We start from the raw sequence: 22,408 nt of genomic DNA, 5'->3' as shown, positions 1-22,408 counted from the left end.
TGTTTTTTATTATTTTGTTTCATGGGAAATCTTTTTGTTGTCTTCCATTTCAGAATGGGGGGAAAAAAACACCCAGAAATTGTGGAATTTCCCACGAACTGGAAAATCCATTTCCCTCCCAGCTCTAATGCTTACCTTTACTCCTGTGAATGGTCCCTTTGATTTCATTTAGAACTACTCATAAAAGCAAAGTATAAGTGTTTACACAATCAGGGTCTAGTGTGATATCGGATCAATATTAGGTCTGGGCAAATGGTGCTAAAAGTATTTGCATTGATGCACTTAACTAAAATTAAAGAATTAAAATTAAAGAAAGATAGTAAGCAAATTTTTGTGCATGGGAATGTTTGTGGAAAGAAGTCATGCAAGTATTAATTCACATGAGCATCCACACCTATATATCTGGCAACCATATTGAAAGCTCTTTGTGGTTTTGGGAGTCCTCCAATCAGGGTGTAATAAAAATACCATGTGGCTTAACTGACTAATTGCACAGAGTGAATAGTGACATACTTAAAGGGAAATAGTTGTGGTAAATATTTACTTAATTTGATTACTCTGGTGCTTTCCCAGAGTTCTAGGCCCTTCCCAAAATCTACGCCAATTTTTTTTTAATTGAGTATTGAAAATTTTGAGTGAAAAAGAGAGACAAATATTTTGTGTTTGTTGTGTTGTAGCTGAGTTGGCTCCAAGATATTAGAGAGACCTGAAGAAGAACTCTGTGTAGCAATAAAAGGTATTACCTCACCCACTTTGTCTCTCTAAATTTTTTGATTACATTTTTGTGAAAATTGTTTCCCATTTTCCAACCAGCTCTGTAGTAGTGAGGATATTTATAGAATTTGGACCATTTGGCCCTCTAGTCTATATTTCTCCATCCCTGAGCTTGCAGAATCTGAGGGGATAAAGCAAAGGTACTTTTAAGCCACTGTTGTACTTCCAATATCCTAGTTACTTTAAATTCTGTTCTGCTTCTCCTTGCTTCCAATGGGCCATGGGAAACAGAGAATGGGCTTCCCACTCCTGCCCTGCCCCCAGCAAGCCTCCTAACCCAGGAGAGGAGCCAAAAATAATAAAGCCACTCCAGCAGGTTTACACCAGAAGGACAATTTCTGCCCTCTGTATGCTGCCAGAGCAGCGTAAAGGGGCCAGAGCGCAAGGGAGAATTAGCCTCTTTGTCTTTAACATTGCGTTTCATTGTGGCTGACACCATGATGCAAACTCTAGTCAAGAGACTGGCTTATATGCCTGCTAGAACCTTCTTCCCCAGCCCCAGGAGATGAATGTATTGGCATTTAGTGCTTTTTTTAAAAAAACTACCCTTTTCAGCTTCCAAAACTTCTGTTGGTGCAGCAGTCTATGACACTGGATACAAACTGCTGTGCAAAGTAATTGCCAAATGCTTACATAAACACATAAATAAGACAAATAAATTTATTTTCATTATTCATATTTTCTGCTCTTTCCTTCCTTTTTATTTATGCTTTAAACAACAGTTACAGTAAATATAACGATATAAAAAAATGCCTGCTGTGGACAGAAAGATGATCAAAAAAGCCGTGATACAGAGCAATTCATGTTTCTTCTTTACAATCACTAACGAATCTTAACTTGAGCCATGTTATGTTCCCATGTGAGTGATAAGCAATGATTTATTATGAAGTGTCACGAAATCGGAATGCCATACAGTGAGACATGAGCTAGTGGAAAATGTGTTCCCTGTTTCCCAGCCTCATTACTCAAAGATGCAGTGTCCCTTTCTCCAAGTCTAATTTACCTGGCTTTTCAAGGCACTTTGTTAGCAAAGGAAACATACAGGGAATGAAATGGCCAACCCTGACTAGCCTTGATGCCCACCAGTATCACCAAATACATTATTATGCTGGGTCACTAGGCCTTCCTGGAAGCCAAAAATTATGGTCAGGTTTTCAGTCCCTAAAGATATTACTCAAAAAGCAATTGCTTGGGGTTGTACCATCTATTGTCTCATCAGCACTGTCAGCGCATGAAAAGGAAATAAAGCAGGCATGTGAGGAGGAGTCAAAAGGAGAAGTTTTCTTTATGCTTTGGGCTTTCTAGTATTCTCTAATGATTCCCTTCTCCCCATGATCCTAATTCAAGCAACTGGCATGTGGTATATTTTGCAGATAAATCAGCAGTGGAAAAGTATGTGCAGCTCTGGCACACAGTGTCGGTGATTTAACTTGTATTTGCTCAAGAGCCAGCCAGCACACTGACTATTTTTTTAAGGTGGGGAGGTTTCTATATACAGGCTTTCTCCAAAAGACAGAGAAAAGTAGTGTTTTCTGCATTAATGAATGTAGTCATCCCCCTGCACTGCTGACTAGTTCATCCTGCAGAATGTAATCTGAAGAGGCAAGGTGAGTGATTTAAGAAGTCTTCCAGATGCCTGTTTAAACTCTTCAGGGTGGGATTCACAAAGGTATTTAGGTAATTAGATACCTTGGTGACTCCCACCCTAAGGCTCTGATCCTGCAAACATCTGAGTTCAGCAGGACCATTTGCCTGTGTGAAGTTGAGCACACACATAAAGAATCAAGGATCAAGAGGGGTGATAAATTGGCACATACGTTGTGTCAATAATCACTGCTGACTTCCTGACTGAGTAGTTTGAATGGGCTGGGAATACCAACTATAGGAGTCAGTGTGAGGGGACTATGCATAGAACTGAGTGAAAAGTTTCATTTCAAAAGTGAAACTTGCAAATTTCAGCTTTTGGCTGGATTTGCAAAAGGCCAAAAACCAAAACCGTAAAATAGCAATTTCTCAACAATGTAGTTTTGCAAGTATTTCCCATAAGAAAGAGTTTTTTGTTTTGAAAAGACCTTCTCATTCTCTTACAATGAAACATTTTGAGAAAAGCGACAAAGAGTCCTGTGGCACCTTATAGACTAACAGACATATTGGAGCATAAGCTTTCGTGGGTGAATACCCACTTCGTCAGATGCATGTGAGAAAGATACTGAAACAAACAATTTAAACTGACTGGAATTCACAAACTTCATGGCAAACTCATTTTCTCTTAACTTAAACAAATACTTTCAATACAAAATTTCTGCTGATTTTCAGGGGTGTTATAATTGGCTCGGTCTATTTTCATATTTTACTGTGATAGCAGCAGTTGCTGTCATTGCAGAAAACGTGAAAATCATCAGAAGAAAATTAGCTAGAATTTGATCTTATGTGCAAACTTACAAAATTTCACAAAACTTTTTAAAAATATTTATGCTAAATTTTTGTGATGCAAACTCCCAGAGTTTTTTTCACAGCTCTGACACTGTCTGCTTTTTCAGAGAAATATCTGTGTGGTGTTCCATTCTAAGCTATTGTGAGCAAACTTGAAACTATGAAGAACCTTTCGCAACAAGGTGTGGGTGACAGGAAAGAGGGAGAATATTGTTCTAATAATTTGAGGGTATGTTTACGATGCACTGAGTCTCAGATTCTGGATCAGTTGACTGCAGTTTGTGGAGCTCAGGCTGTGGGACAAAAAATAGCAGTGGAAACGTTCCTGCTTGGGCTGGAGTCCTGGCTCTGGAACCTGGTGAGGAGGGAAGATTTCGGATCCCCACCTCCAGCTCAAGGCTGAACATCTACACTGGTATTTTTAAACCCACAACCCGAGCCCCGTGAGCCAAGTCAATGCACCCAGGCTCTGAGACTTGGTGCCATGGGTTTTTCCACACAGTGTAGCCATACCCTTTGTTAAAACTTATCACCATGCACTGTCCTCACACATCCTGGTCAGAGGGGAAGATCAGCAAAGAAATCTACATTTACCTCAAATTTCACTTTTCTATCTCTCTGTGGCCTCCATCACCGTCATATCTGAGTGCCTCACAATCTTTTATGTATTTATCCTCACCACAACCCTGTGACATAGGGAAGTACTACTATTCCCATTTTACAGATGGGGAAATTAAAGACAAAGGGAAATTAATGGGATGTAGGCGCCTAAATACCAGTTTGAGAAATGCTGCTTTAGCCGGTGTAAATTAGCATAACTCCATTGACTTTAACAGAGAGATGGTGATTTCCAAACTGGATCTGATCATGATCTATAATTGTGATGATCTTGGTATTGAAATCCTCCAGACTTTTGTCCATCCTTCAGCCTCTTAAAGCTGTGTTTTCTAGTAAGATTCTTCTCAAATGGATGCAACTTTAATGTCCTTCAAGTATCTTCCAAATGTAGCTTCCTTAATCCCAATCAACAAGAACTCAACTTCCTTAATCCCCCACATGTTTGTTGCCCACAGTGTCCTTTGCATACAGACTGAAGCATTCCAATATCTTCTGGGCTGTAGAACAAATTTCTCCTCCTTTGTCTAGTCACTCATTCTGATAGTTATATCATGATCAGCAAACAATTTTTAAAATAAACGATGCCAAGTGCATCTCCCATTCTGTGCGTGTGTGGTCACAAAGATTTAATATCCAAGGCCCCGGGTGTGTGTGATGTCACAAAGATTTAATATCCAAGGCCCTGTCTGCTCTGCATGGAGATTAAAGATCAGTGGTGAGTTGCCCTGATACCCTTCACCAAAATCTCACCTCTCCTCATACTCTCCTCGGGGTGTTATGGAGTAGTTGATTGCCACTTCCATCATGTATGTAATGTAGTTCAGAGGCACTATAGGAAGTGCAATATGGCTCTGATCTCAATGAAATCATTGAGAGTCTCTGCACTGATTTCAGTGGGAATTGGAATATACCTTAAATGAATGCAAAATATTATTACAAAATATTGCATTAATAATAATTATTTTTAACCCATAACCATCTTTGCTGATCATACAAGAATTTCTGTTTTGTAAACTAAAATACATTCTATGAAACTGTAGTGTGCTGGAAAATGCCCTTCCATAAGGCTACTCCTGCTATTAGGCTTTACTATTGCTATGTAGACAAAACTTAGATAGAGGAAATGCTTTGTATAATAAGCATCAATAATTTAAAGTAGCATATTATTTGGATTGACGTACCTTCAGTTATAATTATGGATAACCAGACAGCATTTAGAGTCTGAAATATTATCATTAGTTGTCAAAAGAGTCTTACATCAAGCAAAATTTACCCAGATCTCTTCTTTCTTACTAGTTGGATATTGTACATATGAACATTTACTCTTTAAGGAACAGATTTTCTGCTGCCATAAAAGTGTAACAAAAAAATAGGTAAAAAATGACATCTAGCAGTAACGTTTGGTAACCCCATAGCAATTGCCTGTGTCTTTCTGTAGTGCTGCAAATTAGCATCTTATATCCAACTGTTTTAGCACTATATGGGTCTGATCCAAAACTCATGGAAGTCAGTGTATTTTCATGGACTTCAATGGGCAGATCAGGTCCTGATAAGAGCTAAGCATTATCATTTTAATTAATTATATAATATCATTATTATTATTATTATTATCCAACTGATAAAGAATTAATAAAACTATTTTAACAAAGGCCTGAAACTGTAAGGAAAAATGGTAAACAGATGAGTCTGCCATCATCCTATTGGGTCTGGAGGGCCATAGTTCTTCCATAGGTCCTGACAAACCATTTTTGATATAAATCCCCATGGAAAGGGTTTGATGTGAAAAGCATAGGCAACACATTCTATCATACCAGCTGGATGTAAACTGCAGTGCAATTAGTATAACTTTTGATTGGGATGAGAGAGAAGGCAGATAAAGTGCAGTGCCTTGTGCATGGAACTGAGGGCAGTATAGGGCCTATGATGCACAGTTGAGCAGTTCTGATTACACACACACACACACACACACCCCTTAGCTGTTGACAAATGGTTAGCTGTCCAATCTCAAATTACAGACACACCAAAGAACCGCTCTTCAAAAGGCTTCACAGAAGTTTTACGGTGGGATTCAAATGATGAGAGGGAGGGTGTTTGCTGTATGAGTGGGAAGGTGCTTATGGGAAGGAATTTTGAGTCCTGACACATCTGCATTAAAATAGATATAACTTTTACATCTGTTGACGGCTTGATAATTAATGTTAAATAAAAGCAAAGTCTCAATGTCTTTGCATCTAATGCTTCACATATGCTGCACAAGACCAGCATAATGAACAGCACCAAAGGAATTTTTAGATCATAATTAAAGTTATACACTTTACCTTTCTGGATATTGAAAGTTGAGCCACACTAAAATAAATGCCCAGGCAGCAACATAGCTTTCCTAACGAATACCATTTGAAAACCAACCTATTATGTTCAAGCTCTCTAGTGACACTCTGTTTCTCTCTGAGACTTGATATTGAAATACGTAAACAATTACCTTTATTCATCACATCTGCCCTGCATGGGGATTCAGACAAAACTGACTAAATTCCCGAAGTCCTGCCCCGGCCTGCATTCCATATTCTCTGGAAGCATGCCCCCACATTGGCCAGTATGGGACCAATCTAAAGACTGCCTTCTCAGCTTCTATGGGGTATGTAGGCATCCTGAACACAGCTCTAACAAAAGGCTTAAGTAGAGTGCTACAGGTGTGTTTCATTCTGGGTTAGGTTTAGAAAACTCCCTCCAAAAGCTTGATGCACAGGTTGGTGCAGTCTATGTGCAGCGTATATACTCAGGATCCTTTGTGTGCAGTGATTCTGCAACTATAAAATTTGCCACAGAATCCACTTCTTCCTCACTGCAGAATCTAAGGCCTGGTCTATATCTAAAACTAGCGATGTTGCTCTGGGGTATGAAAAATTCACACCCTTGTGAGATGCAGTTAAGCCAACCTAAGCCCTACTGTAGAAACCACTCGGCTGAAAAAATAATTCTTCTGTCAACCTAGCTATTGCCTGGAGGGGGTGGATTTACTGCAGCGATGGAAAGACCCCTTCCATTACCGCAAAAAGTGTCTACACTACAATGCTACACCATAGCTACAGAACCGCAGCTGTGCCATTGTAGCGCTTATAGTGTAACCGTACCCAAAGCTTTCATTTTTAAATAATTATGTTTCTAGCCGTCTTGTCTGTGAAGAAAACCCCAAAAACGTGAAGCAGGTGTAAAGTGAGGCAGTATTGTCCTTTAGTCAGAAAGCCACCTCAACCATCAGCCCTGCAAGGTGTGAATCACCCCATTCATCTCAGTGGAGTGTTGACTCTGAAATCTAAAGACAACATTTTAAAAGGTCATCATTAACCATGGCATTTACCATTTTAGTGGAAATATCCAGCTACTGTACTTACCCACCATCTGACTGCCTGTCGTGCATTCTTGGGTGCTGAAAGCTTGGGTGCCCTCCCCACTGTCTGCGGCAATCTCCAGCTTCTCTCCTACCATCTTCTCCATTGCAGTTGTGCATGGTCAATGCAAAACTCTGCGTCCTTCTGAAAACATGGGGAGGTTGTAAATCAAACTGAATTATCAAAATAAATAACCTGGAACCTACTCTACTGTTGGTAGTTTTCATTTTCATATTGAATTTATTGAAAAAGCTCACATTATTTTTAATTTAAATGAAACTACCATTAGTTCTGCAGTCTGCTGAGCCAGATTGAGGGACAATTCCCCATAATTTCATCCTGCTTGCTGCAGAGTACATGGGCCTTGACTAGTCTGTATTTTTTTCATAAACACATTTCTCTCTCTGTCCCTTGCTGATCCTTTTTCCACCTTCTTTCTGTATTGGATTTCACTCTGTTTAAGTCTCTGTTCCATTTTTCACCTTATTTTTCCACTGTATGTTTTTGTCTGATGTTTTTCTCAGTCTCTTGCTCCCAGGACGTAAGCCAAAAAGCACTCAAATTTGAATTAAACTTTAAAACCCACAACTTAAAATTAGGTAAAAGTAACTCTCTATCCCTATCTAGAAGTCACATCACAAACTTAGCATGTTCAGTAGCAGAGATTTTCATGGAAGAGCCACAGTTTTAGTAGCAGAGAGCTGGGTTGTGGGAAGGGAACATTATTTCCAGGAATGACCAGAAATAACATGATGGTGGCCTCCAAGTTTAGAGGCAACATGGATAGATACCAAAATATCCATTCAGCCAGGATCTTACAACATCCCTTTGATCAGAATAATACAAGGTTCCTTGTACTGAACAGGTAATGCTCATTGCTAGAGAACGGTAAACCTAGTATATGTTTGGGACATGCAGCGTGATGGACTTGGTGGGCTAGATTCAGATATGGCATAAGCAGCTGCAACAACTCGACTTCACGTGGAGCTACAGACACTTATCCCAAGGCACAAATGGATTTAATTTTCCTTTTTTCTTTTTGGTCAATCTCTGGCTTCTGAGAGCCTCTGAATTGTTCTGGGATGTCACAGAAACTGAAGCTGGGAAATTATTGAGAAAAATATGTATTTGATAAAACCTAGATTCATGATTTTAAGTACAATAATATATACATATATATTATTATTCTGATTACAGGACAAATGCCTTAGTTCCAGCTCTCCAGCCCAGGCTTCCTGCACTGAGCCCGTCTCCACGCATCACTCCACTCCTGACATTGAACTCCCGACAACCCGGACCGAGAAGACTGCCAAAAACACTCCAGCTATTCTTCTTCATCCTCACTAACAATTTGGTAATGAAGTATTGATTTCCACTCCCCTGCTTATGGACGATATTAGATTTTCATTGATAAACTGCACTGGGGCTGTCTAGTCTCCACTGTCCCTTTTTGCTGTCACTAAAACAAAGTGCCACTGAAGTAAGATAATGACTGAGAACACTGATGTACTTATTTCATCAATTTGTAACACTTGACAGGAAAAAAAAAAGTATACTTCTTCATAGTTTAATGTCCAAGTGTGCTACACAAGATGCCGTCACACTGGAAGCTTTGCTTTTCATGGTAATGTCCATTTCCTATTTATAACCCCTTTGGGATAGTTTGTCTAAAGGAAATGTTTCTATTCAGTGCAGCTATTACTGTTGCACCTGGGTTGCTCAATCCAGTCATTGCACTAGGGATCAATACATCACAGTAAGTAGAAGAATTATTAAGTTAAAACAGATTCTGAGCCAAAAAAACTCTGAACAATGTTAATCTTCTGTGCAAGTTGTTCAAATAATTATGCTTAACCAAGTTGCTGCCAAAGATTTGTTTAAAATGGATTATTTTCAGTTTGTTTTATTCCTCAGATATATATTTTTTTTAAGTCTCCATTACTGCATATGACAAGACATATGCAATGGAGTGATTTTTAAACAAAAGCACTATTGTTAGATCATTGAGCATTATTATATATATATTATATATATATATATTTATATATATATATATAATAAGAACCAAATTCATCTCCATTACTGTCAATGGGGTTACTTTGGATTTATGCAATTGCAAATGAGATCAGAATCTGGCCTTCATACTGTCTATTGGGCTTGTCTATTACTACACAAAGCACAGCTTACTTTTAACATCAGCTGCAACCCAGTAGGGTAGGAGGGGAGGGCTTCAATTTAAAATTTGTTCCTGTAACTTTTTTCATTAAAACTTCGAGGTCCCAATTTTAATTTGTGGAATATTCATGATAATAATGAGATCTAATTAAGACATCCATTAAAAGCCCGTTAAAGTTAATTTAACGTAAAAATTCCAATAGAACTGTATTAGATTTTCTCCATTAAATTAACGTTATGGATTTTTAACGGATGTCTTAATTATACGTTATTATTAACGGGAATACTGTATTACACAGATTAAAATCGGGTTCTGAGTCAACTCAGAAAAGCTTCCAGGATGTTTTAATATTACAAACCTCACATTACCTAGTGCACTGTATGGAAAATCAAGCTCGTCAGGCGCCGCTCTGTTTACTCTAGCTGAGCAATTGCTGTACAACTAATGCAACCTATTACAGATAAATTCATCACTGCATTTAAAGAATGAATTTCCTTATTCTCAATGGACAAATAAGTCTGGATCAAGATGTAAACTGCTACTCAGTTATAGATGAAAGATTTAAAGTACGCTCGGCACAAAATTGAGATGTGGATCTTTTTCAAACTCCAGGGTTTGGGGCTTTGCTTTTTAATTATTTTATTTAGATGATCAAGGATAAAATAAAAATTCAGCCATGGCAAAATGAATCTAAATATATTTATTATATTCCTTATTTCCAATGCAGGGTGGGCTATGTTGGAATTGTTTGGGAAATTTTGACATGATCCCTAAACTCAACATCGGGGGGGGGGGGGTCCTTGTTATTTACTTCCTAGGAAACGTGTTGCCCTTATGCCACATATAATAGCAAATTGCTTTTTTTATGGCATGCATAACCTAGATGGGGAAAAATATGGCGCTTGAGGGAAGGAGGGAAAAAGTAAATGAAGTTCCAGGAATGTCATTCTGAAGTAATGAGGCATGGACAGAAAATATACCCCTCACATCATCGGATTGAGATGGCAGTCGAAATAGCTTCATTGAAGTGTCAGCACTCATCCATCAATCAATCATCCACAAGGAAAAATAGCGACAGTACAACGGGGCGGCTTTTACGGGATTTACTCATGGGCATAGGGAATAGCAGCTCAAATGTAGTCCTGACATGAAAAGCAAGGTGCTGATATTATTTTTTATGATGGGAGGATCATAAAGTGAATTGAGAACAGTGAGGTCTGTCTTTGCTTAACCTATTCAACTGGAAATGAACGGAGCTCAACTGGAAATGAACAGAGACTTCAGATGGGTTAAGATTGAAGCCTGCACTGTGCCAAGCCCTGTCCATTGACAACAAAATTCTATTAAAGTGAAATCAATGCATTAGCATTGGGTTTCCTCTGAAGCTGTTAAATTGCACTGTCCAAATCAGGATTATTAAATGAAGTTACGTAGTGGGGGGAAGGGGGGCGGTTCCTGCAGTGTGAGTCCAGCACTACTATCAAATTCCACTTGGGGGAAACATGGATATTTCCAGCACCAAGAATTTTTCTCTTTCTTAATAAAGAAATAAATCCATTTTGTGACATAAAATACATTAGCAAATACTAGGGGCTGGGGCCTGATCCTGTTCCCACTGCACTCAATTGGCAAAACTCCTGTTGACTTCTGACAGGCCTAATCCTGCTCTACACTGAAGCCGGTGAACATTTTGCCATTGATTTCAATGGAAGCAGGCTCTATAGGTGCAACATTTTTGCTGCCTTTTATTATTTTTAACAGCACAGCGGGCCCGATTCTGTAAAGTACTGAGTCACTAAGCCCCCTCCATTCCATCCAAGTCAGTGGGGGTTGAGGAGATACTTGGGGAATCAAGCCTCAATATTTTGGGCTGTAGGGCCCTTTGGTTCTCTCTTTATTCACAGACCAGATTCTGACACCCTGTTAGTGAGATTAACCATGAAGATATGGGTTCATTTCTTCAAGAGGAAACTCTGTCTCTACAATCTGTCATGCCTGGACTACCCTCCTTCCCTCAAGCAGACCTTCTCCTTCAGCAGAGAGACATGTAAAATGAGGCATTTGTAGCAATTGGGTAATAGAACATGCACTCTAATATGAATTATGCTGACACACAATCACGTTGGGACCAGTGAGTGCAAACAGAGATGAAAAGTTACCGCTTTCTCTAGTGGAAGGTCTGTGCTCTCTTTTTTACAGGGTGCACTCTCTCTTTGTTTTATTTATTTCATTTATTTATTTGGTAAATAACAGGTTGCTGCGTGTATGAAAAGATTTAAAAAATGCCTATGGGGGCTACTGGGGTGGGGAGCGAGTTTGAAAGAGTAGCGCCATTGTTCCTCTTTGCAAGTTTGCAAGAGCTTGATGATGTCACAGGGCTAGATCTGTTGGACCAGATTCTCAGCAAGGGTAAATCTGCATCGCTCCCTTAACTTTAGCTGAACTATGCCAATTTACACCAGAAGAAGCTCTGGCCCAAAGAACACAAGTAAAGGATCAATACCAGCCTAGAGAACAGAGACTGATTTATTCAAGAAAACTAGGTACTGCATAGTCAAGCGCTGGAACAGCTACTTCATTTAGAATCTGGCCACAAACCTTTATTACACCATTCTAAACCTTGATTATTTTGCCTGCATCACTGTCCTTTGGGAACATTTTAAATACACTTTTGAATTAAGGGACGATTTTTTTTTTATAAGAAGATATATAAAAAAAGAAAATATACATCTCTCTCTCTCTTTCTGTGTCTGAAGCAGGATGAGTTGATAGTTTATCTGTCATATAAATCAAGTAACACAGAAAATCATTGCATCTTTTCTCTGTCGCATCTACTCAATATCTATCGTTCTGACTGTTATTCTTATTGGAGATCATCAAAACATTAATTAAAAACCTGGTGATCAAACAGCCGAATATTTATGATTCATGTCTCTGCTTATTAACAAGTGGCATATTGGTACACCACATATCCAAGCTGCTTATGCTTTTGCATTGCGATAAAGCAGTAAGAATTGTTCCTCGTCTGTACAGCTTTGCAAGATTTATTTAGAAACCATGGCCCCCTTTCTGCTACTGTACATGTCAAAATAAGCCATTTCACGTTTTTTTTTAATGATTTTTAAAGGGGTGTGTAGAATTAGCAACTACTTAGAGCCTAAAATATGAGAATTGAAAGTGCTCAACAATTTTGTAAATAAGGCCCTAATTGTCCAGGCATCAGGGGGTTGTGTGGGAATGGAGGGGAGGATATCTAGCTTTTAAAAGTGGCTATCATTAGTTCAATTACAATTTACAAAAAAAAACAAAAAACTTTGAAAATCAGCTAACATATCCAGTAATTACTTGTCAATGCAACTTCATAAGGATTTTTATTACCTACTTGTAAAAGTAGTTACAAGACTGACCTCACTGGCTCCTTTAGCGATCATAGAGGATATAAGAAGTCATTTTAAAAATCAATAATTATATATTAACACAGTAAAGGGTGAAGTCCCAAGGAGTTTTTACAAGTTATTGGGTCAACTCTCATACATTTATAAGGAAGGATTATTTTCTAGTGTTCTTCCCACCCCCCCAATCATTTTTAATAAACTACAATAATAAATAAAGTGCCATATTTATTGGCATATAAACGAGGCCATTTATACCAAAGGTTCATTTTCTAATTTGCATTAAGAAATAAGGCTTAGGAGAGTGGTGGCTTTGGAAGAAAGCAGGGTGAGGTCTGCAGAGCCTTGTGAGGCTGAAGAAAAGGCCCTACGAGGCCTGGGGCCGTGCATAAGTGGGAGCTGGGCACAGCTCAGAGGGAATTTGGCTTATGCAGGGTTCACCTGTTGTTGTTAGTTACCGAGGGCTCAATTCTGCCAGGTGCTGAGCACCGCCTGACTGGCCAGTGTTTTAGTGCACCAGTCAGAGTAGGAGCACAAACTGGAATGCTATGTTGCAATTACCCTTGGTGAGAAAATGGAGCTGGGGAATGAAAAATGTCAGTACCATTTTTGTCAAATTTTCCCAACCAGCTCAAGACGCAGCCCTACCCAGCAGCATGGAGGAAGGTTGGGGTGAAGAAAGATCCCTGCCTCCTTATCCCCCACATGCCACCCTGCCTCCTCCTGCAAAGTTCACTGCAAAGGACGCAGTTGTGCCCAGTATAAATAGACCTTGGTAGCATTTGTCTTTTGCCTTCACCAACAGATGAATGATGCAATTTATATTTAAAACTCCCTCAATAAAGACAATATTAATCACAGATTCCAAATCAATACAACACAATTACAATAGGGTTTAAAGGCCATCAGTCACCTTGCAGGGAAATTGACATAGCCACCTCCTAAACAGGTAAATTTATATGTTGAAAAAGTACTACTAGCATGTGCCCCTATACCTGCAATGGCCCTACATATAACCTTACATATTATTTCTGAGACTGTCTGATGCTACGCACTCACCTAAATATGTAACCCTGACCCACTGACTTCAGTTCTCTGTGCTTCTTATTGCAGAGGACCTGTAAATTAGATTCTCTGTGGGTTTTGAAGAAAGCCATAGTAAATGCAGTGAGATTCTGTCTCAGTGGGCATAGCTTTCATGATAAGTATCTTTATCTGTCAGAATTTTCCCCATAATTTGCCATAGTTTATTTTCAAAACAAATGCTAATTATTTTCTGTTGAAAAAGTATAGCAAGAGACTAACATGCTAATTTATTTTCCTTAGTGCACTTAGTTCTTCAATAATGTCTCTGAAATATTTTAGACAGAAAATGAAATCTGTAAACTCAGGCAAATATTGTCCTGAGTCCTTGTTTGTTTTGCAGAAAAAAAGAGAGAGTAAAATTGCTGGATTTTGAGACGCATGAAGTATCTAAACCATGAAAAAAAACATGCACTTTAAGGTAGATTTTTCAGTTTACATTCCATCAAACTAAGGGCATGCCCCAACATCACTTGGCATCAATAGGAGTCCTTACATTCATTTTGATGGGCACTGGATCAGGCCTTTAAAGGAATAACTCCATAAATAAACTCTTCCGGATATTTTTTATTTCCTGTAATATTTGATCTCATTCATGCACACCCAATTTAGGATTTTGTCATTACTCTAATCCTCTTCAGTGGGGAAAGAAGGCTTTGGGTTGTTTTGTTTGGTTGGGTTTTCTTCTTTTAAATAGGATCAATCAAAATTAGTACAATCAGTGTGAATTAATGTGCAACAATTATAAAATCCCAGAGAGAGGCCCTATATCCATTGGGCTGAGAACTTAGGTTCAAATATTGTTTAGAATCAGCTCAGTCTGATTTGGTTTCAACAAATTTCAGCCAGCCATGGTAGACGAGACCAAGCCATATTTCAACCAACTTTTAAAATTATGGGGCAGATTCTGAACTCATTTACATTAGTACAAATCCAGAGTAACTTCTCGGAAGTCAATACAGTTACTCCAGATTTACAAGGGCAGAAGATCAGAATGCAGCTCCACTGTTTCTAAGCTTGTTTTCTGAACGTACTAAATGGCGTTTAAAACACCTTCAGCAAATGCAGTCCCCAGCCCATGTCAGATGGCATCTAAGGCGTGGTTTTCACTTAAAAAGTTTTACTGGCATAACTATGTCGTTTATTAATATGATTTTTTTCATTACATAGTTATACCAGTAAAAGCCGTAGGGTAAAAATAGCTATATGAGAATAGCTTATTTTGCTTCGCTTACCTGGAATAAACTATCTTGGTATAAGTACTTTTATACTGGTATAACTACATCTACACTAGAGTTTGTTTTGTTTTGTTTTTTTGCTGTTTTAACTATGCTGGCAAAACTTTTAAGTATAGACAAAGCCTAAGGTGAAGCTGCTTTTTATACCAAGTGTCTGTATAGTATTTTCTTCTGAGAGTATTTTAAAAAGTGACATAGCTGTTCCATCGGACTTACCAAGAATAATAAACTCCAACTTCCAGCTCATCTTCATTCTCGGCTGGTGAAATGTCTTCAAGCCTTTGTAAAATGCCCTGTTGGATAAAGCAGATTAAATACTAATCCTAGCAGGTCGCACTTGCTTCTACTTGAGTTAGATTATCTACCTGTGCAGGCCTCTTACCCCATCCCCTTCCCCCTTTTTTTTTTTTTGTTAGTACAGATAATATCTTTTCTTAAACATTTCAGATGAGGTGGTGGGAAAATGACCAATGTTTTACTTTTAAAAACAAACAAAAAATTGTGCAAAAATACAAATTCATTGCAAGGTGGTTGACTGATTTATCTTGAAATACAAATCCACAGTTGGGTATCAGCCCCAAGTGAGGAGTTGTATTTACAGAACTTAAACAGCCATGCAATTATGTCTCAAATGTGAAAGATTTGTATGGTAAGGTTTTCACGTACTAAATGGTCCATGTAACATTCAGGAATTACATATCTCTCTGTATCTATGTAGATATAAGCAGATAGATAAAGATAGCTATGTAGATGTCAACAGATATCTAGATATATATGCATATAAGTACAATATGCATATATATAAAAAGCATGCAAGCATTCTGTGGCTGAAGTAACAGCTGTGCACTATTTGCACTGAGCAAAAACAGCAGGAATCTTCAGGGCATACAATGCAGTATTTTGGCTTTATAATGCAGCAAATGCTGGAATGTGCAATACAGGTTGCAAAAGCTGACAAGCTAAACAGTTTTTATTTGGCTCAGGGTACCTAACTGTCATATATCTCTGGTACAATATACCTTTTTGTCTAGTGCATAGCCATCACTTATTAATCCTACCCTTTGTTTTTTTCCTAATGTCTTGAATATGTCAGCATGAATCATAAATATCCATCCCTATTTAAAATAATGGAGCACAGTTGGCCACCCCAGTAAATTTGACAGTCAGCTATTTCTGGCTCTGAACAAACGCTTGTGATATTTAATAAGTTTGCTATTGGCAGCATCTTCAGGTTACATTCTTGACCATAAGGGTTAGTTCTAGAATTTTGTTTTAAAGGTTAAAATGCGTTATCAAAAGCTCACTTCTCTTCGGTCAGACAAAAAACAATGTATATACTACAAATCGCAAGAAGAAAAGTAAACACTTTTTTATATTAACAAAGCAAACAGGACTCCTTTCAAAGAGAAATCACAGTGACTTTATCTGTAGAATGTTTCGGTGCTTATGCACTCATTTTGTAACAAGTGCATGCTGTACAGAATATATTGCCTGTATACTTAGGGCAGGGGGAAGAGGGAGGGGGGCACATCAAGCTGCTTCTCATTGTGCACAGCAGCTTGGTTGGATGGAAAGTTAAGCCTTTGATGCATTTTTATACTGTACATATTTGTATATATTAACTATATTGCCATGTTATGAACACAGATTTTGTTATATTTGCTTGTTTCTGTTTCCTACAAAACTGGTCCATTCCGGGGGATAATTTTTTTAATCAAAAATATGCTTGTAATTTTTTTTGTTTTTGTTTTCCTTGGTCGTCATCTTTTTATGGTTTATAAAGGAGTTAGAGTTGAGTTTACAGAGGAACTATGAGACCCAAGTCTGTGTTTGCATGAGACCTGCCCAATTGCTGGCTATAGGGGAGGGGGAAAAAATCTAAGTCCAAATTTTGCTTTTAAGGCATGCCTAGTCCCATACATGTACAATTATTCCCTTTGTATTGTATCTAATAGTGCCTGAATTTTTTGCTTTAAAAAATGTCGTCTTAGAGGAACAATTCATAATTGTCAAAATTTGAAACATTAGCTTAATTTTGTTTTCATGACCTCTCATTTCTCCTCCTTATTTATTTTGTTGCTGTTATAATGGGCCCCAAGGCCATTTCTGACATTCCAGTGTTCTTCTTCCACATTAAGGATGTTTTTAAAATTACTAAGATTATTGAGCCAACAGGCTGTTTTAATCAAAACCATGTTTCACTTGGTTTTGATGATTATGAATGGTCCTTACAATGAAAAAAAAAATGAATAAAATAAAAAGAAATCCCTTCTCCTAGGAGGATTGTACCACCTAGTGGTCAAAAAGATTCATCACAGATATGCATCTTCCCAATATTTTTCTGTCTTTCTCAAATCCAAGGTTCTCAAAGGTGGCAATTTTGCTTCAAATTATTTGTCTATTATCACTAACTTAAACTAAATAACAAATTGAAAATGTTAATGGCATTTTTTCTTTGGTTGATTACTAAATAAATTCATATAATTTATACTAGAGGAGATTACTGCTTTTATTGTTTTGGTGTCCCCAAAACCAATTATTAACAATCAAGGTCTTATGTATCTCATTAAATTTAAATCAGGTCAAACCTGTTTATCTAAGGCCTTGTTTGATTTACAAAAGAATGGCTGTGTACTGGTACACTTAAGATGTATTTCTGTGTATGATTTTGCAGCATTGAAATCTTTCACCAATGATATAATTTTTTATCACTGCAAATAAAATCACTCCAGTTTTAGAACTGTAATTAAAGTCCCAAATAATAGATGATGCATCTTTATCTGTTGTGTTTAAAAGAAAAAAAATCCCAAACCGTTCATATAATCCTGAATGCCTCATTTCCATAAAAAAGGTTTCTATACATATATTATTTACATTTTTAAACATGGTAATTCTTTCCTTTGTGGCAGAAAATGTCTCTTTCTCACTGCAGTTATTGGAAAGCAACTGTTCACATCTGAAACGTTATCGTAATTTGCATCAGGAAACCGAACTACAGACATTAAGGACTTGGGTGTGTTCAATTATGATTTTGCTGGAGGCTGTCCCTCATTTTAATGCTGCACTCATTGAACTACCTTTCTGAAATCTAGCTGATATGGTTCACCATAGACATGCTTCACAACATCATTAGCTTTGCAAATGGCTTCATTTCAGTCAATGCAGACTTCAGTTTTGGCCAATTGTAAAATGGAAATTTGAAAAGGGAAAAAAAACAGATGCACTTAAAACATGAAAAGAATTATTTATATGATAAAAATATATTTAGATTTTCAAAGCACAAGACTGAACAGAAGTGCTCTTTTTATGCTTTCTGAAGATGTTACTGTTAAAAGTCTTTCTACATCAGGCTTAATAAATCTGTAATGACATTTGATGGATTGATTTCTGTGTGGGTTCTTTTTTTTTTTCTTTCTTTCTTTTTTTTTTTTTTTTTCTCCTTTCTTTCAACAGAGAGAGAAAAAGTCTGACCTGGAGAGATTGTGGGAGTAAAATCACAGGAATGTGCCTGTTTGCGTAAGCTCCGTGACCCATTCCCAGCATCCCCTCTTCTCTTAATAATTTAAAAAAAAAAATCAAACTACACCACCCCACATTTGTTTCTACATATCTTTTGCTTTCTCTCATCTGGATTCTCTGACCACTTCACGCTTGGGTTATTTATGATGTAATCTACTGAAAGGCATTGGGCTGCTGTCACACAAATTCAAGGATTGCTAGCCATAAACCAGGCATGATTGAGATACCAAATACCCAGCTCTCAAGTGCTCCACCTCAGACGGATGGTTCTGTTTAACACTTAGTTTCCCTAAGTACTCCCTCGTTTCCCTTAATGTTCTCTCTGAATTGGGTGATGTTTCGCATTCTGGAGTTCAGGAGCAGAAGCTGATACCACACAAGAAAATGATTTGTTATTTACTGCAGATGAGTTGAAGCTATCAGTGGCAGAGATTCCCAAGCCTTATACTCATTAAATTATGATGGATACAGTATCACCTGTTAGCTATATTTAATTGCCACTGCTCTGCATCTGGGTGATAAAATATAAGAAGAAAGGCAGGGTCCAACCCAGTATTCTTGATGGTAACAGGAAGCAGAAGTCCCGAGGGAGATAACGCAGGGCCAGTCTTACAAACACAGTGCAAGTAACTGCATGGGGCACTGCACAGACTTGGTCCAATAGACTAAGGTAATAATCTCTCCCTGCATTCACAGGGACAAAGGGGAGACTACGCACTGCATACTCCAGCTGTCCTGGCAGTGGGACCAGAGGGGTGGAAAGACACCACATGATTTCCCCTGACAGCAGTGAAATCAGAAGAGGCAACTCATTACACATCATCTCTGGCATGTTGGAGCCTTTCATTTTATAAGGCCAGGCCTACAGATAGGCCTGATCCAAATCAAATGCCAGTCAGGTTAGGATCCCATGGGGGAATCTTCTTTTGCCTTCATTCTGGGACCTACCACAATTCCCTTCTTCATCCTTCAATCTGAATGCCTGCCGCCCATGAGACCACATGTAACATCATCTTCCAGCCAGGATGACAGATGTGGCCAGCATTGCTCTAGTGATCTAGAGTGCTGGAGATATTAATACCTACCTAGAGCCCAAACTTCTCATTCCTATGACAAAACTATACCATCTCAAGGAGTAAAAGGTCCCAAGGCTACTCTGGAACCTCTCTTGTGCTGCAGTGTAAAGTGCTGCCACAAAAACAGCCCTGCTCCGGCTCCTATGCGTTCCAATGGGAGCTGCAGGGGTGGTGCCTGAGAATGGAGCAGCGTGCAGAGCCGCCTGGCCATGCCTCCGCATAGGAGCAGAGAAGGGACATGCCACTGCTTCCAGGAGCCGCTTGAGGTAAGCGCCGCTTGGAGCCTGCACCCCCCTGAGCGTCTCTCCATGTCCCAACCCCCTGCCCCAGCCCTGATCCCCCTCCCACTCACCAAACCCCTCGATCCCAGCCTGGATCACCCTCCTGCATCCCAAATCTCTCATCCCTAACCCCACCCCAGAGCCTGCACCCCCAGCTGGAACCTGCACTCCTGCCTCAGCCCTGATCCCCCTCCTGCCCTCTGAACCCCTTGGTCCCATCCCAGATCTCCTGCACCCCAAACTCCTCATCCCCAGCCCCACCCCAGAACCCACAACCCTTCTCGTACCCCAACTCCAATTTTGTGAGCATTCACGGCTCACCATACAATTTCTATTCCCTGATGTGGCCCTTGGGCCAAAAAGTTTGCCCACCCCTGCTCTAGGGTAAAATAGTCATATATATATTATTATTATTTTAAAATAACAAATGACTCATTGAACTTGGAGGTAGAAAAAGACTATTCGATCATCCGTTCATCTTAGAAAAAGACTATTCGATCATCCGTTCATCTTGCTGTCTGCCTATACAGGAGTGTTCCCTATAGAACGGTCCCCATGGCTTTGTCTAGCCTTAACTCCAGCAGCGGGGCTTCTATGTCACTTAACTTGGAAAACTATTTCAGAGTCTAGGTATGGTTTATAAATACAGAGCTAAATCCTGTAGCTGTTATTCAGGTGAAATTCCCACTGAAGTTAATGGGAGTGTCACCAGTATATAAACTACACTACAGGATTTGACCCAACATATTTTGTATGATGTCTATGAAAAGAAAGAACCTCCTACAGGCTTAACCTACTGCCATGTTCTCCACTTGGAGATCAAGAGATGGATTGTGTTCCCCACTCCCTCAGCATGTGACCACAATTGTAAGTACAAGAACCCTGCTGCAAGGCTGCATGTCAGGGTTAGCCCAGGGACAGCAGGAGTCTATATAGCACACACCACTATGAAGTCTGGATTGCTCCAAACTGTAGAGCAGCCCATAAGCAGCCATTAGAAGCCTGCTACAAATTAGAGCAGACTGGGGGCTCCTCTAATCTACGTTAGGAGTCTCAAAACCACCTTTGCACCCCCTCCCTCTGGGCTGTGCCTCCTGGCATCTCAGACAGCATCTCTTTTTCCCTATTTCTATAAAAAAGAAAGAAAAAGGTAGTTAAGAAATTCAGATATGTTGGCAAAAATATTGCTCCAAAATAAAATGTTTCAGGCCATCATTTCTAGAAGATGCTATTAAAGTTTCCTCAGGTGACAACTGACAAGTTTTCATAGTTTCAGTTCGTGGCCATTAGTATAGGGTGGCCTTATAGTATATTTCCCAGTTCCCTTCACCAAAAGTGTAAAATATTAGATTAAAAAAGAAAGGTTTGCTTTATATCTTCCATTCACATGTGCCCTTCTTTTTTAATGGAGATGGCCTAAAGTTTGTAACACCAAAAATATCTGACATCTTCATTTAATAACATTTTTGCTTCTTTAAGCTAGAAACTTGAATGGAGCTATTATTATACTTTCTCACTTAATTTATAAATATTACATGATTTGCCCCTGAATATATTTAAAAAGAAAACCATGAGTCACATTTTCAAGTATCCAGTAATACTGGGTGTCTTCATTATTAGAGGCTGTATTTGAGCCACCCAGGGCCTGATTTCCACAATGTTGAGTAATGGGAGTTGTGGTGCTCAGCCTTTCTGAAAATCGAGCAGCACACGAGGCATACAAAACACTGAGGCACTGACTATCAGAGAATTTAAAAAAAAAAAATTATGGTGTATGCCAATACATTGAGCAATAGCAGAAGAAATAGATTCGTCCCAACAATATTCGTAATCTACTCTTCCCCACTTCCTGAGGCAGAAGTCTGAGAGGATAGATCCTGGGCTTTGCAGCCATTCTATAAAGTTCAACAAGTTCTGGGTGTTGGATTAGAGGGGAAAACAATTTCCAAAGTTGCTTCCACTGGGAACAACTTATTCCCAACCCAGATATACAAAGCTAGAGATTGTTAGTAACGGCGATCCAATTGACCTCAACTATTGCAAGGGCTGTAGTCAAAACCAAACTTCCTAAATATATATTCTGGGCCAAATTTTTGAAAATTGAATACCTGAAAAAAATTATGTTCACCCAACAGCCAGTTGTGGGCTCAAACCAGCCACAGTCAATTTGTGCCTGCCTGTCTACTCATTGAAGTATTTGCACCTTTTGTGACCATACTTGAAAATTTGGCTCTTGATCAAGTTGAAATTTTATTTCTGCTTTCTGTTTAGGTACTTGTGATCATGTATTTAGGAAGAAATGTGTATGCTTCACACATTCATCTAATACAGCATCCAGTGAAGTTCTTGTGTTCTTATTGACAAAAAGAGCCTAGGAAAGGCAAAAAGGTGATACACTGTTGCAAATAATGTTCTAATCTGTCCCTGTA

General features: G+C 38.8%; 1 protein-coding gene and 1 long non-coding RNA gene across 4 annotated transcripts in view; one reads left to right on the top strand and one right to left on the bottom strand.

The window, feature by feature from the left end:
* The window catches only part of TSHZ2 (teashirt zinc finger homeobox 2), a 264,346-nt gene extending 254,047 nt beyond the window's left edge, over positions 1-10,299 (top strand). For both annotated transcript variants that reach the window (XM_054045290.1, XM_054045289.1), the window contains exon 3: positions 8,412-10,299. In XM_054045290.1, coding sequence (XP_053901265.1) covers positions 8,412-8,425 — 14 coding nt within the window. In that variant the 3' untranslated portion in view covers positions 8,426-10,299. The remainder of the gene's footprint in view (positions 1-8,411) is intronic.
* LOC128846297 (uncharacterized) overlaps positions 1-18,481 on the bottom strand; it is a 57,438-nt gene extending 38,957 nt beyond the window's left edge. The window contains exons 1-3 of one of the 2 annotated variants that reach the window (XR_008446756.1): positions 15,320-18,481; positions 7,218-7,358; positions 1,460-4,736 (exon numbers count right to left, since the gene is read on the bottom strand). This is a non-coding gene — a long non-coding RNA (uncharacterized LOC128846297). Of the gene's footprint in view, positions 1-1,459; positions 4,737-7,217; positions 7,359-15,319 lie in introns of those variants that run through there. The other variant, XR_008446755.1, reaches the window with a different exon arrangement.
* Between the last annotated feature and the right edge of the window lie 3,927 nt (positions 18,482-22,408).

The sequence above is a fragment of the Malaclemys terrapin genome, chromosome 12 (assembly GCF_027887155.1).
Source record: "Malaclemys terrapin pileata isolate rMalTer1 chromosome 12, rMalTer1.hap1, whole genome shotgun sequence".
In the NCBI taxonomy this organism is placed as follows: Eukaryota; Metazoa; Chordata; order Testudines; family Emydidae; genus Malaclemys; species Malaclemys terrapin.
The sequence above is the reverse complement of the archived record's forward strand: the minus strand, read 5'-3'. Positions and strand labels throughout refer to the sequence as shown.